Genomic DNA, 16,879 nt, shown 5'->3' with positions numbered 1-16,879 from the left:
GCCGTCATAATCCGCCAAGAGAAGCATTGAATTGTTAAATAACCTCGGTCCTCTGTTTAGGACGTGATCCTTCATCTCCTGCTCCTTGAACTAGAAAACAAGGATCCCTCCTTGCTCTTCACGAATCAGAACTCGCTCCTTCAAACCCCAGATGCCGGAAATCACTGCGAAGAACGACTAAAGCGACACCGATTTTTGAGAGAGCAAACGGCCACATACATAGAAAAAAAGATGTTAGATTGCATCCTCGCCCCAACTAGATACACGATAGTCTCTTCCGCTGCCATCAGATCAGAGCTCGATTAGTTTCCCCGCTAGAGAAAAAACTCTAGCAGAGAGAAAAGTCGACTTTTTCTTTGTAGCCCAACTCTTGATTGATTGAGGACTAAAATTATGACATAGTTGGAACTTGGAAGAACAAATTATGGAGAACTCCGCGATTAGTTTTATGAAAGGTTGAGTTAGAAGTCGAATTTGCTTGTGCACTTGTTCTTGATCCGAGAATGGTGATGAGAAAAGTTGGACTATACAAGAGACAAATTCAAGTATGAAGGAATTACAAACTAAGCATTTCCAAGCCAGCATGCGAAGTCCTAATCAGCACTAGGACATACTGTGGGGCTAAGTTTATGATTTTATCTGCATCTTTTTTGTCTCCTTATCCGATCCTCATTCCAATGCATGTAGAATTGTAGATATAGTCCTTTATTTATATTTATTTTTCGACAAGAAGATATAGTCCTTTAATTGGTTAACAAATCATTACCATATATGGCAAAGTGAGCTGAGTCAGATCAGTTTGACCTGACGGTCAAAGGGATTGGGCTACTATCATGGCTTTCCATTTCCACATGGTAAAGGAAGGAAGATACGACAGTCGAGTAGACAATGGTGACTCCCTTGCCCTTTCCACCGCTTTATTTCATTAACAGCAAACATGCTCTCTGTTTCTTCAAAATCCGCACCGCCACGTGACTCTTTCATCGCCACCGTCCCGTATTCTTAATCAATTTCTATTTTGTCCTTCTATAACAACAAATTATCACTTCTATATAATGAAAATGAATCACAGAAGGAATATATTATATAGGTCACAAGAAACTACAGAAACTGTTGTCTAAACTCATCTATCTCAACCGATCGACTGCATTATTATCCTATTCTCCGGGAACGGAGGTTCTAAATCCACAAACTAATGACTTCTGAAAATACAAATTACAGACATTTACTATGTGCAAATCTAATTAGCTAGCTAGGTAATCAGAAGCACACGAGCAATCAAGTTCCCTCTCTACAGAGAGAGAAAGGAAAGCTTCAAAACTTTTGCAACACCCGACGGTTTTATCAACTTCAGCAAGAGCCTCCTTCCTTCTGAAACTGACAATTTCATTGCCTAGACATTGGCGCCAATTGCATCGATGATTGTTGGTTGTAAAATTTACCATCTGAACCCTGAAAACTCTGATAAGGATTTGCTGGTGCCATCAAAGGTGGAAGCCCATTCACTTGAGCTCCTCCTACTGGTGCATAACCAGGCACTGAGGAAGTCTGTGGCTGGGCCATGCTATAACTAAAAGATACAGAAGTTGTTGATCCAGGAGCCTGCAAATACTGGGACACTGGGTATTGTGATACTGGTGGTAACGGTGGCAATGGTGGAGGAGATGATGGGGGAAGTGGTGGCAAGGTAGGAGTATATTGTTGGCTGGTTGTAGACACATTCAGCTGGAGTGATTCAGAATGTGAGAAGGGAGATGATGCAGATGGGTTAGGATTCTGGGGAACATAAGGTGACAATTGGTTATCATTATCGAGTTTAAGTCTCTTTTCAGATGGATAATCACCAGAAGACCCTTTAGTTGGATTGCTGATGACACCCTCTGATGCCAGAGAGGAGAGGACATAAGAGAGCATCTGGGCTGAGGACGTTGATGCAGTTAGCTTTGCTGCCACTGCAGCAGCTGCAGACTTGCGAGGATCTTCCTCCACATGACCAGACTTTTCGGTAAAAGGAACCTGCTGTGTGTACATTACTGGAGCTGATTGCTCTCTACCCACTGCCATAAAGCTGTGAGGTGCTGCAGAGGTATGAGCTTCCTTTGAGTTCTGGTCTATCGGCTGCAAATTATTGCTGCTACTCATTAACTGACGGCAGAAATTACTGGCTTGTTCTGACTGTAACTGTGCCGCCTGGAGAACAATACATACGGAGTACCCACTTATCAGCTCAATTTCTTTTCAAATGATATGATGCTTTACACACTAAAAATTCAATCAGATGGCTATTAATTATATAACATCCAGATAGTTACGTTACTTCCACATAATTAGATTGATATGCACTACACACCTGAAGTTGGTTTCGGAGTTGATCCAACTTGAATTCCTGGTAACAAAACCAAGTCAGTTTGCCTCACAAAACAGTTGATGGCAATTCTAATGTCTTAAACTTGACAAGAGCCAGTAGACTAACCTGCTCCTGAAGAGCCTCTTTCAGATGAGACACAAGAGTAGCTCTTGATGATTCCACTGCAGTTAGTTGATCAATACAGTCCCTTAGTATGGCATGCTGCCCATGTACCTCCTGTGCAAATGTATCTCCTTGAAATTGCCCTAGTCAAAACAGAAAATTTAGAACAAGAAACTTCTAGCAGAAGATGCCAATTCAATTACAGTGGTATTAACTATCAGGAAAGACAAACAATTCTTAAAGAAATAAATAAAAACTACCAAACAAGGTGCAGAATTAGACTCTTTGATACATTGCCACTCTCTCTCAACTAAGTTCAAAATAGCATAAAAGTAATACAAGTATACAACAAATTTCTTATTGCAGGATGCTGCAGATATTATTGATCTCCCTAAACCATTAATCACATTGAGTCGTCACGCATCTGTGTTGCTCCAGGTAAACTAACTATCACGAAAGACAAACAATTCTTAAAGAAATAAATAAAAACTACCAAACAAGGTGCAGAATTAGACTCCTTGATACATTGCCACTCTCTCTCAACTAAGTTCAAAATAGCATAAAAGTAATACAAGTATACAACAAATTTCTTAATGCAGGATGCTGCAGATATTATTGATCTCCCTAAACCATTAATCACATTGAGTCGTCACGCATCTGTGTTGCTCCAGGTAAACTAACTATATGATATAATATGCTTGAGTTCGTACCCACAAAATGTGCAACGACAATAAACATATGAAAACAACAACAAAATTTAACCTGTGAATCTATGATCCACATCAAAGTGATCAAACTATACAATACATAGAAGCGAGATAATGCATGTAATGAACCATGATATGACACTTGTTCATTGGTTGCAAATAAGTTTTACAAACCACTAGATATCCAGACCTCAACCCTTTTAATTCCAATTCCAATATAAAACTCAGTCTCCAGTTTCCCCAGGAGCTCTCTGATCCCCAGTGCCCCACTCCAAACATCTCTTTCACATAGCTGTCCTGTTTTTAATATACCAAAATTCTCATACATGTTCCTGGCAAGTAGCAAGCTTCTCAAAGATACTACACACACTTCAAGTATATGCCAGTTAATTTATTAATGTGCCTCTATTATGTCAGTTTACCCAATCCACCTCTGTCCTCCCAGGATTGCACCCCAAAAAACTCGACCTTATTGATTCTCTCTTTCCCTCTCTGAATAACATTAGAAAAGATATGTTTACTAACCTATTGTTTCATATTACAAAATACTGCATAACCGGATTGACAGTGAAAATCTTAATAAACCAATTACAGTTTACTTTCCATCTAACGCGCAATATGGAAGATATAGGTGTGGGATATACCTGAATTGAAATCACCACCAACCTCCTTGTCTGCTTTCTCAAGACAGTTGATAGCATTCTTACATTTTCTCAAGATAGTGTCTTCATCCATCTGGCCATATATAGCTTGGTAATCTGATACGATCTTGTCCAATGAAGTTCCAGCAGGCTGTTTATACACAAAATTAGTAATCAAATCATAAACTGCAACAAAATGCTTGACCAAAGAAATAAGTATGCAATCTGAATTACCGGTCTAACCAACAAATGCTTCCCATTTCTATTATTACTTTCCAACTGCCTTCCCACAAACTCTTCCTTTAGAATTTGGCCACGAGAACCAAACACTTTTCTTTCTTCCCATATATTAATCTACAAGAGAAAATATTGAAAAAAGAACATCAGCAATAACTTCATCCTAAATTTTTGAAATAAAATGGAGTAAAGATGAAAAGAGGAAACAAAAAAGACATATATTATACATGATTAAAATCTATTTTGTTCCATTAAAAGGTTTAAGATAAACAGTTTGCACAGCGATATACCAGTCGTTGTGCCGCATTTCTTCCAACTTCATCTCCACTCCCAATTACATCGCGAAGAGCATCTGGAAGTACCTTCCAGAACTCACCAACAAACTCTGCACCTTTTCGCCTACTGTTCTGTAAAATATCATTTGCAAGATACAGAAAAGCCAATCTTTGTTCACGCGGAGAAGAATGAAATTGCCTGGCCCAAGTTTCAACAACTTGTCTTGCTTTATTCATGTGGAAAATGCACCAATGTGATAAAGCTTAATTGGCATTAAGGAAAACCACCAATTAGGGGCACCAAGTAACTGACACCAAAACTAACAACAAGCATTGCCAACATATGTGAAAAGAAAAAGAAATGCAAAAGCTCAAGTTGTGAAACAAGATTTGCTAGTTTTGACTTGGATTTCATAACGTGTGTGCGCGCATGTCTGTGTGTGGGCTTGAGAGAAAGGTATAAATATCAACTGAGCAATTAACTACAGTACAGAGTAACAGGTAAACAAACTCAAAAGTCAAAAAATTCATTGAAATTGTTATTTGCTAATGGTTGAAAAACCCACTTTAGTTTAAGAATCCTCATAGGTACACCAAAATTCCAAAGTTACATAAGAGATGTCAAGAAACAGAAGGGTGATAATTTGTCCTACGAGAAGAGACCAGGCACACTCCCTAAGTCCAGAGACTGTCTAAATTTAACCATAGAAAATAAAAGGCTAAAGAAGACATTGCTTTGCATATGATTCATCAGAAGGATACTCTCTATGCTCGCTTGGGAGCTGTTGAGCTTGGCTAGCTTCTCCACTAAAATCTGAGGATTGAATGCACTTCCCATGACTGCAGCGAGAGTTGGCCCAGCTAATGATTGCAGTTCAGAGCTTCACACTGAGAAACCTTCATGAAACGGCAAAACAATTAAAGCTATAAAAAAAAACAAATTTCCACCTTTGGTTAGATGAAGAGGAACAACACAGTTTTCTGTGTTAAAATTTCAACAAGTATCACTTGAACTAATAAACTCTGAATCTGGATTTTAAATCCTGTAGGCCTTTAAAAAGCCTACAAGAAATGACATTTTAGAACATTATGCGAAAACTGTAAAAATACAATACTTGCATGCCTAGTGAAAAACTGGAAATATTAAGTACCAAAGTTTCAAACTTAATTTGCAAGACGTCTGTCCACCCTCGAAACTTTGAGAAAGAATACAATCAAACATTAATAAATCAACATAAATTTACTATACATATTTAGATGTTTGTAGAAAGTAATAACCGCCCAAATTTTCACGCCCTGCGCACTACAAGTCTGCAAATATGGCAACAACTTGTAGAGCGAAACACAAACGACATACTTTAAGCCAATTCACAGACTTCCAAATTTTCCATTACCAACGTACAAACTACAAACCTCAATTGTTTACAGCAGTTTCCGTCTCCCAAATTATTCGATGACTAAAACAATCAATCCCAACCTATCAAGACCTAGCCGGTTATAACAGCTATTTGAATTTCAAAATTCTCAAGTAACATACAATGGTGGGGTTTGCATGAGAGTACAGCTAGAGCCCTAGAGTCAGTCGAAATTAACCGAATAAAAAACAGAGGCGGTAAGAATTTGAAGCCCTAAAGCTTAAGAGTGGTGACCTTACCAGGGAATGAGCCAATCAGTGGCGGGTAAAGGTAGCGCGCAGGAGGAGTTGTACCATGGAATCAATGTTGGGTCGGAAAGTAGGGTTCAGTTGGAACGAAGGCGACGCAGACCAAATTGGATTCGGAGTCGGACTCGGGTTCTCCCAAACCACGAAGACCAAGGCTTTAAGGCTTAAAGCCTTAGCGGGTTGTTTTCTTTTTGTTTTTGAGTTTGGGGCTTCGGCCTCGGCTTGGATATTACAGGGCGGTGGGATGTGAAACTTCCTAAACTACCCTTTCTATGAAGGGTAAAGAACCAAAATTACAAAAAGTCCATCTAGCTAGTTTGGTCCATCTACTTTGGACTTTGGAGTGATATCAAAAGTAAAGTATTTTTGCTTGGGAAGTTCTATCTATATCTATACACGCATGAATGATATAAATACACAATTTGACGCTGTGTATGTTATAAATAGCCTTCCTCTCTCAACTATTTATTTATAGCTTATACATTGTCAAATCCTGTATGTTTGCCATACATGTGTGTATAGTAGAAATTTTGTTTTTTTTTTTTTTTGCAGAGAAACACTATTGGAATATGAAAAATATTGCAAGTTAAACTTATGAAGAAAATGAAAAACTTGTTTACTCTGCACTAAATCCAACTTAGAAACTTTATTGCTCACCCAAGTGTGTGTTAAGAGTCGAATTAGAAAGTTTATCTGCTCACTCAAGTAATAAGGGTAGAAAAGACTTTTGCATATAAAACTTCTATTCGACTCTTAACATGAGGCTCTCGCGCACAGCATTAGGGCGGGTTTTAATCGTATGACCGTTATTTCTAATGTTTTTTTTATGATCCTTATAAGGTAATGCACGTAAAGCTCATAAAAAACACGTTACATTTGACAAAAAAAAAAAAAAAACATGGACAAACAATTTGGTCACATTTACAATATAAAAACTTCTAGATCAATCTAGAGACTATCACGATCGTGCAAGAGATTCTCCGTTCGCTAGCTTTTGATTGATTGTACTACGTCCAAGTGACCAAGTGTTTTGGGTAAATTGCATTGGCAAGTCCAAAGTTCAACTGTCTTTGCCTCTTGAGTTCACAGAGCATTCATGAAGTATACATATCTTCCAAATGTGGTGCTTACATCCCATGACAATGGAGGCTCATCTCTTCACCAGTCTCAGATTGCTTGTACTAAATCAGAGAAGTAATCTAGGCCAAGTCCTGTTTCCCACATCGTCTAGGAACACTTCGATTGCTCTAACATAGATAGCTTGAATTTGTTTCTTTTTGAAATGGACAAAACATATTTAGGAGCCACTGACATAAGTAGAACAGAACAAATACCAGGACTCTCAATTTAAGCACCCGGAAGAAAATTATTAACATCATGGACCGTCTATCTTTTATCAGAACATAACAGCAGTCCATAAGAAACCATCACATTACAAAGTAGTAGTGAATCACGAAATATAATAGCTTACATAGGAAAAAACAATTCTTGCTGTTGATCTACATATTCATCAGTTCTTGAAAGACCTTCATGGCAGAAGCTGGAAGACCCAAAAGCACGTTAATGCTTTTCTTCTCTGTCCCATGAGACAGGAATAAGATCACCTCCTTCTCCGGCAAAGCCACTGGACCTGAGAGTATAGGCTCTCCCCAACCAAAGTCAGTGGTGTAAAATGAAAGCCGAGACCAAGTTGTGATCAAAAGAGTAGAGGACAAAGAAGGCCTAGCTCTCGTTGCTTCGAAATAGTCAATGGCTGATCTCATGTAACTGTCAGTGACCATCTTGATGGCATCTTGAACAAGCCCAACCGCATGTGACAGTGGCTTTTCCAGCAGATCACCTGCTTCACAGATTGCATGTGTCAACACAATGCCATTCCCAAAGTACCCGTTTGGGAGTGGTGGGTTGAACTTATGCCTCCCATCAACAGCAAACAAGAGCTTGATTTGTTGTTCAGGCAAGAGTCTCAGGGCTCTAGTCCGAGCTTTCCACACAAATGCTGAGAGGGCTTCAAATGTAGAGCACTTGTCAAGAGCGCCGTCTTCCCTGGCTTTAGTTTTCAGCTTTTCGAGCTTCTCAGTGTCAAAACAGAAGGACCTATACAGCATCTTGTCTTCATCAACTTCAGAAGAGTTAAGGCTAGAATTGCCATCAATAATCTCAGAGAACTCTTGGTGCAGGTGCTCTATCTTAGGTGGGTTTCGTGCTTTGAGTATGCTTCTGTCTATGAACGGAACAACTGTTAATGGCAAACCTCTCGCAGTCTCTCCCCATGAGTTCACAAACTCCATAGCCCCAATGCCATCAAACATACAGTGGTTCATGCACAGGCCAAGAGAAAACCCTCCGCATTTGAATTTTGTCACCTAAATGTCATAAGAAGTAAGGTACCAAGTGTTGTATTTTGGTGAAAAGAAATGATCAAGTGTGTTGAGGTAGAGGTTTACATACCTGGGCCACAAGAGGAGGCACTTCTAGTATGTTCTTGGCACCAGGAATGTCATAGACCAGCTTTCCAAGAGTCTCCGGATCAGGTTTTGTTATGTCTCCAATATCTTCTATTGTACAATCTGCTTCTGCCTCAACGAAAACAGCTCCTTCTCCGGTGCAATCTACAATGAGCTTTCCTTCCGAGCTGATTGACAGGCGCCCAGCAAGGGGGTAATAGTGGACAAGAACCTTTTTGAGAGCATTCTTGATCACTTCCCCTGCCTTGCTATTATCTTTCTCATCTGACTTGAAACAATAAATAGTTCGAACAGTGACCGCAATGTTTTGGTCGAGGTTAGAGAGGAAGTACAAACCCTTGTCTGTTTCTTCTGCAGGGGAAACCAGAGTTGGCTCTCCTTGCTTCACTTTGAGTTGGAACACATTCCCACTGGAGTTGTTCATTGCAGCAGAATCTCCAGCTTCCACAACCTGAACCATAATGTCAAAAAAAAAGTAGAGAACAAAAGGCAAGATTGGTAAGAATTGGAAGCTCGAAAAGTGGAATGAAAACAAATGCACAATATATGACTTATAATCTTAATATGCATCTTTTGCTTTTGAGAAAACAAACCATGTTTGCAAGCAGAAGAAGATAGTTCTCGAAATAACTGAAGGGAATGCTCAGAACTCAATTAGGGAGCTGTAATATAGAAAGTGAATGGCTGGGCCTTGCTTATAATGAAGCTGTGTTACTTATCTGAGAAGATTAATATAATGTGAAAGGGATAGGTAGTTGTGTCTGAAATCTGAAACCAGATGGTGCATGTATGACACGAATGATTTTGGCAAATGATATGGAATTGCAGGTGTTCTGTTTTAGAGTGGTGTTTATTGGACAGAGTCTTCATTTCATTTAGTAATGTATGCAGAAAAATAGAAAATGGGTGAGAGTAGGTTACTGGTACTGTGACCTAACCTACCAGACAAGGAATCCATTATGGGTGGGGTTGGCCTCCAAAACTCTCTTACTTGGTTTAACAAGATATACCATCTTTCCATAAACTGATGAATACGAAAACGCCAATTTACCAGTCCAAAAACAATTTAAAACAAAACAAAAAACAAAAAAAGGTAAAAAGACAGCAAACTTCGTCTCATTAAGTACTAGGTTGCTTTTTAACGGACACAGTGACATGCGTGAAGGAGAGATATTTGGTTTCCAGCGAAAGTAAAATATAAGAAAATTAGTTTATCGTTTTATTTTTATTTTTTTGATGATTACCTTGGTTTATTTTTAATGATAGATGAGCTGTTTAGTTAATCCATTTCCCATTTTCCTCAGTTTCTCTGTACCAAATTCATCTAGATGAAGGAAGATGCTTCTACAGTTAATATAATCGGTGAACTGCTGTAATCACGTCTTAATTGCAAGTATTTAGAGTAAACACTGTACCTAAAATCTTAAATTTACTGTGCACATGAAAAGAAAACTAGAAATTCTGATCTGCTGCAAAATTCAAAATACAGGCTTAGCAAGGACAGAGACACAACCATTCATCGGAAAAGTAAGGATCTCGGCATAACAGAAAGAATATTAACCGCACAGAAAATTCATGTTCGAATCACTTAATTTATAACTCTGTGCAAGCTGTTATATAGCAAAAGCTTGAACCTCACTGTGCCAAACCACAATTAAAATTTAAAAAATACAGAATAATTTCTACATTGTTTGTTTGTTTTATATTCCAGCCATCAGGATATAACTCTTAATGCCTTGGCCGATTCTTATCACACAAACACCATTAGTTTCTACATTCTTATCTATTTTCCAGCCATGTGGTACTACTGAGAGGACCATCTGACATGATAATGTCTTGCTCTCTCATTGTTTTGCTTGTACAGCCCAACTACTCAAAACAGCTAAGCGGGTGGCAACTGACCTTGAAAGTCATGCCTGACCACACTTGCTTAGACAAGCAACTCCTTCTTCTAGATAATCCTCCCTTGTAATCCAAAATTCAGGAGCATCCTGCAGGTAGTAACCACCCCATTGAAAGTTTCTTAGATAACATCATACACAAACTTGACCTGTGCTAAAGAGAACAATCAATGACATGTACCTTCATGATTCCAGCAAGGACTGCACCACCTAGATACACCATGTGCTTTCTTCGAGGAGGATCTTCGATTCGCAAACGCAACTTCTGTTAGAGCACAAGGAAAACAACATTTGAACTCAATTTATAATTCCAGATTAAACTTCTTGTACTCTCTCTAATAATTGTCCTTTTTCTAGTTTAAATAATTATGACTTGTGGGCCAAGCTTAACCACTCAGTTACTCACAACCTCAGCACATTTTTTTAAGGAGATTAACCACAGTTATTTCAGTACTAAATATTAACATTATGTTCCAACTATTTCTCTGATGCTCTGGTTCTTCTCTTTCAAGTCTATTAAACACATAACACATATCGTACCTTCAATCCATCTTTGTTACCCTTCAAAACAACGTCGAGATAACGATCCAAAATTTCTTTCTCCAAACTGAAGAAACACCAAAAGTAGTGTCAGAATTAATCAATTTCTAATTTCTATTTCTCATTAATTTAGAAAAGAAAAAAGTGCCCAAGAATGAAAAAGAGTTCACTTTGTTCAGTCTTCAAAAAGAGATCATGGAACTCATACTTGAGATTCTGAAACTCCATATATAAGTTATCTAATCTCATATGTATTTGATGAGAGAGTGAGAATGCAAATGGGTTCATACTACTGAGGAAGTGACGTTGCAGATTCTTGACACATAAGTAGGAAAACAATAATAAATGACCAAGATTGGGACTAAAGAGTAGTTTTAGTTTCATTCAAAGTTATCAAACATACAGAAACTTGATATACACATTGAATATTCCTTGACAAAAACTACACCAATCAGAAGTCATGCAAAGAAGGGTTAAGATTTTACCGACTGGGTAATCCAGGATACATCGTGCTCCCTCCACTTAAAACTATATGCTGGTAAAGCTGCAAACAAGGAATTCCATTTACACTTTTAAAACTATATACTGGTAAGTTTAGGTACAAAAAGCATGCTGTACTAAAGAAATCTTCATTTAGAACTGATAGAGGAATTGCAAATCCCATCAAACAAATACAGAATTGATCAATGCTGATTTGAAATGCAATTCAAATTAGTACCATCATCCTATTGTCAATATCCATTTCCTGAATGCAGCGGAACACCATGTCAGCCATCCCATCACCTTCAACATCTATAAGTTCCTGTATAATGAAGATACTTGTGAATTTTAAAACCTCCAAATTTACCAAAATGTCTAATTTGGTTCCCACAAACCAGCGTTGCAGGTACTAATATCACTTTAAAGAAATGATAACTGTTTCTAGTAGTGAACAACTACTAAAAGTAATATGATTGACTAGAGAAGAATTTAAATTAAACAATATCCAGAAAAGAGCACATAAAGACTGGAAAATTACAGGTGTGAAAAGAGCCTCGGGAGCCTGGAACCTTTCAGTGCCGACTTTGATCACCCTTCCATCTGGCAGCTGATTATACCAACATATATCAGTGAATTCAGATCAATAAATTGGTCAATGCTATAACTGCTCAAAATCATACAGAAAAGTGACCGACTAAAACCTAAAATATAGACCAATGTTTAATCAGAAAGAAATTTAACGGTGCAAATAAGAGAAATAACTGGCATTACTTAGACAAACATATAGAGGGACATATATGCAGATAGAAGACGAACGGAGATTGTAGCTCCCCCTGACTATATCTCTACAGTCCAGTCATGTTTTAAAGAATTGCCACTTTTTTGGTACAAGAAAATTAAATGACTGTATAAACACTAACAAGATGCCAAAAAGAATTCAACTTACAGTGTAATTCTTTACAAGTATGGTTGTCTCCAGTCCTAACTGATACTCCCTTTTGTAATCATAACTGCACCAAATGGGACATATGATGAATAATGTAATCAATAAGTTCCAGAAGATTAAAATATGGCATAAGAATTTTGTTTACCTTATATAGCAGAGCTTCTCTTTGATTTCCCTAACACTCTCAAAATCAGCCGTCCTATTCATTGCATACCTGAAAGAAAGAAAGGTAGAATTTCTCAACTCAATGAAGTTTCTCTAAATAACCGAAGAGTAATGCAAACAATACTGATGTTACTAAGTTATGAGCAGTTGGTTCTCACCCCCTCCGTGAGAGCAAATCAACAAGATAGGATGTTATGTGCCGGCCAGCTACATTCATTCGCTTTGTAAGATGAGGAAATGAGTAGCCATCAACAACTGGAACCTGGGGGGTTGAAGCCAAAATAATTTAGATACGGTATAGATTCAAAGGCAATGATTTCCTGAAATTGGTCTTATTCCTTTGAAATTTTTGAGAACTAATCAGCTTAAATATGTAATTAAAAAGTGATACACTACACCAACCAATCCAAAAACTTGTAATACATAACATAAAAGTTGTAATTCAGGTATTTACCACATGAGTAACGCCATCACCAGAGTCAATAACTAATCCTGTCAGCAATCCTGCAGAAAGAAGGAAATGCTTAATCACATGTCAAAAAGAAGCAAAAGTTTTAGAAATATAATCCTGTTAGCAAGCAACCAAGTGCTTTCACTTTTCTTGTGTATCTGCAGAGCTCAAAGTGCAGCATTCGAAAAGACATGCTTTTTTGTACAAACAAAAATAGGGGGAACAAACGAATTGGGGTAAGAACAGCAATATAAACATTTAACCTTCAATCATCTCTATAAGCACCTTGAGCATACAGTGTTAAAACAGCTTGAATTTGAATGAAGACGCCAGCAAAATTGTACTTCTCAAACATGGTCTCGATCTGAAACATTGAATCAAGCCAAATCACGAGAGGCCAACAATAATATTCACTGCAGTACACATAAATGAACCAAACTAAGCCACTGCCTAATAAAGAAACCGCAAAAACAGACCATCTTTTCGCGGTTCTTCAAGGGATTGAGAGGAGGGTCTGTGAGTAATATATGGCATTCAGTAGGATCTATCTGTCGACAAACAATAGAAATCAGAGTTATCAACCATCCCAACAAAACTATACGGCCAAAAACAACCAAAGGCAACAAGAAGTATACTTTTAGCTCACTATAGAATGCATGGTCCCAGACATGACCCATATCATCCCAGTTCTGCACAATGCCATTGTTAACAGGGTAGTTTATCTCCAATTGGTGTCGAAACTCTGCGCAAGCTTCCCCCACAATAATATCCTACGCGAATTCACACCAAAATATAAAGGAAAATTAAGAAACACGCTAAAATTTCAACCTTTTTTTTATGTCAAAGAGTGGTGAAAGTTTGGACCTTGATTTCTTGTTCCATGAGTGATTCCTCATAGCGAAGCAACGGCCTTCCAACTACGCAGGGGAACACAGATGTAGGGAAGTTCTCTCCGGCAAACCCACATTTCACATACTGCAGATTAAACCCAGAATACAGATTGATTCAGATCTAAAGCAGAGGTAATTGTTCATGAGGATCGAAATGAAATTCGGAAAAAGTTAGTACTCCGGTGCCGTTGTCGCAGACGACGACTTTGCGGTTGTTCATGATGAGCTGAAGCTATCTATGGCTCTCGTTGGTTTTTTGTGATGATTTTCATCGACCACATTACTTCAAGTAGACGCAGGAAAGAGTGACGGGCTTTGCTTTCTTCAACGCCTACAGAAACGACATCATTTTTTTTTTTTTAGAGAAATAAGAATTGCATTAAAAAGCAATCTTGGATAATTACATCAGAAATAAGTACACGGGAGAGTCATTGTGCCTCTTCCTCAACCCAAACTTGAAATACAGGAAACAAAAACGTATTTTTTGCTAAAACATGCGCTGCCTGATTACATCTCCTAGAGCTATATGTACAAAAACGACATCATGAATCGTGTATTTCAGTTTTCTTAACCGTTGTCGTTATTGTTGAAGAACATTAAAGAAATAACTTGATGTCCTAGAAAGCTATCTCAGAAAATAAATCAAATGTTAATATAAACTGAATGATTGAGTAAACTAACTTGGTTGACTGGTGTTGGAATCCATTTTGATCTTCTCCTAGATCCACACTATATCTTCTCCAGTTTGCTTGATGGGACAAATCAGAATGAGAATATTGCTGTGTTCTAGCAGGGACCAAAAGATGAAGGTTCCAGTTTATAAACTGATTTTGGTGCAGTTGCATGACAGTTCCTTCCATCAAGGAACTGTCTAAATAACTGCTTGTCCTAATCCGTTTTGTCTTAATCATCATACTTTTGAATTTAATTCATAACAGATAGGTACTTACATATACATACATATTATTAACTCGATTAAGTTAATACACATATACATATACACATGTAAGTAAACCATATTGTACTCTAATTTGAGTTCAGAAAAGCTTGCTACTGGTGTCTGATATGAACAATATATAAGACTAGTTCACATATGTTATTGCTGATATTACAATCTCCCACTGAACTAGGATTATATTATATCCAAATTTCAGCAAGCCCTTTCCTTTAATGTGCACTTGAACTCAATTTACTATCTGCCTTCAAAATCCTGTCAATTAAGCTCCACCACATTGAATCATAAAAGAGTATAATGAATTGACAAATCATTAATCTTTTATAACCACAATATGGTAAACTGAATTACATGGATTACCACTAGTATGATCATGCTTGCCATATATATTAATCGATTTGCAAGTCTAAATGATCCTGATGGAATTAATTTGCTGCATGCTTGCTGATATAAAGTCAGCTATACTTAAATGTATATACACAATGAATTATGCAGTAATGCAGCTTTGAATAAAGTGATTTTATTCAAGATTATATGAAGACTGAAATAATCAACTGTTTGCAATACTAATTTACTGTATTACTTGATAGTTTCATAGCAGATTGCATTGTTAATTATGAAAACTACCTAAAACTCCCATATTTCCCACATGATCAATAAACACTGAGACTGGCAGTGCCTTGGTCAGTGGATCTGCAAGCTGTTCCCTTGTACCAATCTTTGTCACCTCTATCTCATTGTCTCTCACACTTTCTCTTACTGAGAAATATTTCACATCTATGTTCCTTGAACCAGATGTCCTTCTGTTGTTCTTAGAAAAAAATACAGCTGCTGCATTGTCACAATATATAACCAATGGCCTTTCAATTGTGTCTACTACTTTCATTCTGGAAATGAAATTCCTTAACCACAAAGCATGGGCAGTTGCCTCATATATGGCAATATATTCTGCTTGAAAGGTGGAAGTAGCGGTCAGTGATTGCTTACTGGTTTTCCATGAAACTGCTCCTCCTGCAAGCATGAAAATGTAGCCTGATGTTGATTTTAAATCATCCAAATCTTGCTTGTATGAGGCATCCGTATAACACTCTACTTTTAACTCTTGATCTTCGATCCTTCTGTACACCATCATGTGATCTCTAGTATTTTTCAAGTACCTCAACACCTTTTTCCCTGCAATCCAATGCTCATGGCCAGCATTTGATTGATATCTAGACAACATATTCACTGCAAAGCTTATATCTGGCCTGGTACAAACTTGTGCATACATAAGACTTCCAACCAATTTTGCATAGGGTACATCCTCCATACTTTTCCTTTCTAACATATTTTGAGGACACTGCCCTTTGTGCAGTTTATCACCTTTAGAAATAGGTGCACTCCCTGACCTGCATTTCTCCATCCCAAACCTGTGCATAATTTTATCTATGTAATTCTTTTGTGACAATCCTAACATGCATTGTTTTCTATTTCTGCTAATTTCTATTCCAAGCACATAGTGAGCTTCCCCCATATCTTTCATGTCAAAGTTTTTCATCAGAAATTCTTTTGTGGCTTTAAGCAAACCAACATTGCTGCTAGCTAACAGGATGTCATCTACATATAAAATTAAAAATATGAAATGACTCCCACTAACCTTGCAGTATACACATTCATCCAACTTGTTTTCTTCAAAACCAAAATTTGAAATCACAGCATCAAATTTTAAATACCATTGCCTGGATGCTTGCTTCAATCCATAAATTGACTTGTTAAGCTTGCAGACTTTTTTCTCATCTTTTATAAAGCCTTCTGGTTGAAGCATGTAGATATGCTCCTGCAAATCTCCATTCAGAAAAGCAGTTTTAACATCCATTTGATGTAATTCTAGGTCGAAATGTGCCACCAATGCCATTATCACTCTAAAGGCATCTTTGGTTGAGACTGGTGAAAAAGTCTCATTGTAGTCTATCCCTTCTTTCTGATTGTACCCTTTTGCCACAAGTCTAGCCTTGTACCTCTCTATTCTGCCATTTGCATCTCTTTTGGTCTTGTAAACCCATTTGCATCCAATTGGCTTTAAATCTGCAGTTTTGTCAACCAGTGTCCAA

The 16,879-nt window shown here is 37.6% G+C and overlaps 3 protein-coding genes across 4 annotated transcripts; all 3 read right to left on the bottom strand.

The window, feature by feature from the left end:
- Positions 1–1,053: 1,053 nt before the first annotated feature.
- Positions 1,054–6,203, bottom strand: LOC112188171 (UPF0400 protein C337.03). 2 transcript variants are annotated; one of them, XM_040515005.1, is made up of 8 exons: positions 5,985–6,203; positions 5,093–5,254; positions 4,346–4,593; positions 4,053–4,172; positions 3,822–3,969; positions 2,474–2,613; positions 2,351–2,386; positions 1,054–2,190 (listed from the first exon to the last, which is right to left on the bottom strand). In XM_040515005.1, the coding sequence occupies exons 2-8, from the start codon at positions 5,166–5,168 to the stop codon at positions 1,387–1,389; spliced, it is 1,572 nt and encodes a 523-aa protein (XP_040370939.1). In that variant the 5' UTR covers positions 5,169–5,254; positions 5,985–6,203; the 3' UTR covers positions 1,054–1,386. The 2 variants fall into 2 exon arrangements, with proteins under 2 accessions (XP_040370939.1, XP_024182998.1); XM_024327230.1 differs by having other exon boundaries at positions 5,093–5,227.
- Positions 6,204–6,913: 710 nt separating this feature from the next.
- Positions 6,914–9,236, bottom strand: LOC112188463 (omega-hydroxypalmitate O-feruloyl transferase). The gene is made up of 3 exons (XM_024327580.2): positions 9,055–9,236; positions 8,445–8,912; positions 6,914–8,359 (listed from the first exon to the last, which is right to left on the bottom strand). The coding sequence occupies exons 1-3, from the start codon at positions 9,055–9,057 to the stop codon at positions 7,493–7,495; spliced, it is 1,338 nt and encodes a 445-aa protein (XP_024183348.1). The 5' UTR covers positions 9,058–9,236; the 3' UTR covers positions 6,914–7,492.
- A 797-nt stretch (positions 9,237–10,033) lies between these two features.
- On the bottom strand, positions 10,034–14,170 carry LOC112187865 (actin-related protein 2). Its single transcript, XM_024326821.2, has 15 exons — positions 14,013–14,170; positions 13,809–13,919; positions 13,580–13,714; positions 13,421–13,492; positions 13,230–13,308; positions 12,948–12,997; positions 12,652–12,755; positions 12,474–12,542; positions 12,329–12,392; positions 11,921–11,989; positions 11,621–11,704; positions 11,388–11,446; positions 10,903–10,969; positions 10,544–10,627; positions 10,034–10,452 (listed from the first exon to the last, which is right to left on the bottom strand). The coding sequence occupies exons 1-15, from the start codon at positions 14,052–14,054 to the stop codon at positions 10,372–10,374; spliced, it is 1,170 nt and encodes a 389-aa protein (XP_024182589.1). The 5' UTR covers positions 14,055–14,170; the 3' UTR covers positions 10,034–10,371.
- Positions 14,171–16,879: the final 2,709 nt, after the last annotated feature.

Source organism: Rosa chinensis, chromosome 2 (genome assembly GCF_002994745.2).
Source record: "Rosa chinensis cultivar Old Blush chromosome 2, RchiOBHm-V2, whole genome shotgun sequence".
Classification (NCBI taxonomy): domain Eukaryota; kingdom Viridiplantae; phylum Streptophyta; class Magnoliopsida; order Rosales; family Rosaceae; genus Rosa; species Rosa chinensis.
Note: the sequence above shows the minus strand (reverse complement) of the source record. Positions and strands in the feature narration are given on the sequence as shown.

Bases quoted from the DNA above. Each gene is read 5' to 3' on its own strand.
- LOC112188171 (XM_040515005.1), bottom strand. From the start codon at position 5,168: ATGGGAAGTGCATTCAATCCTCAGATTTTAGTGGAGAAGCTAGCCAAG. The intron at 2,387-2,473 runs GTTAGTCTACTG...TTTTGTTACCAG, and splicing joins AAGAGGCTCTTCAGGAGCAG to GAATTCAAGTTGGATCAACT. The intron at 2,191-2,350 runs GTGTGTAGTGCA...ATTGTTCTCCAG, and splicing joins AACTCCGAAACCAACTTCAG to GCGGCACAGTTACAGTCAGA.
- LOC112188463 (XM_024327580.2), bottom strand. The intron at 8,360-8,444 runs GTATGTAAACCT...TATGACATTTAG, and splicing joins TGCCTCCTCTTGTGGCCCAG to GTGACAAAATTCAAATGCGG.
- LOC112187865 (XM_024326821.2), bottom strand. From the start codon at position 14,054: ATGAACAACCGCAAAGTCGTCGTCTGCGACAACGGCACCGGA. The intron at 12,543-12,651 runs GTGAGAACCAAC...TCTTTCTTTCAG, and splicing joins GATTTGCTCTCACGGAGGGG to GTATGCAATGAATAGGACGG. The intron at 11,447-11,620 runs GTACTAATTTGA...CCTTGTTTGCAG, and splicing joins ATATTGACAATAGGATGATG to CTTTACCAGCATATAGTTTT.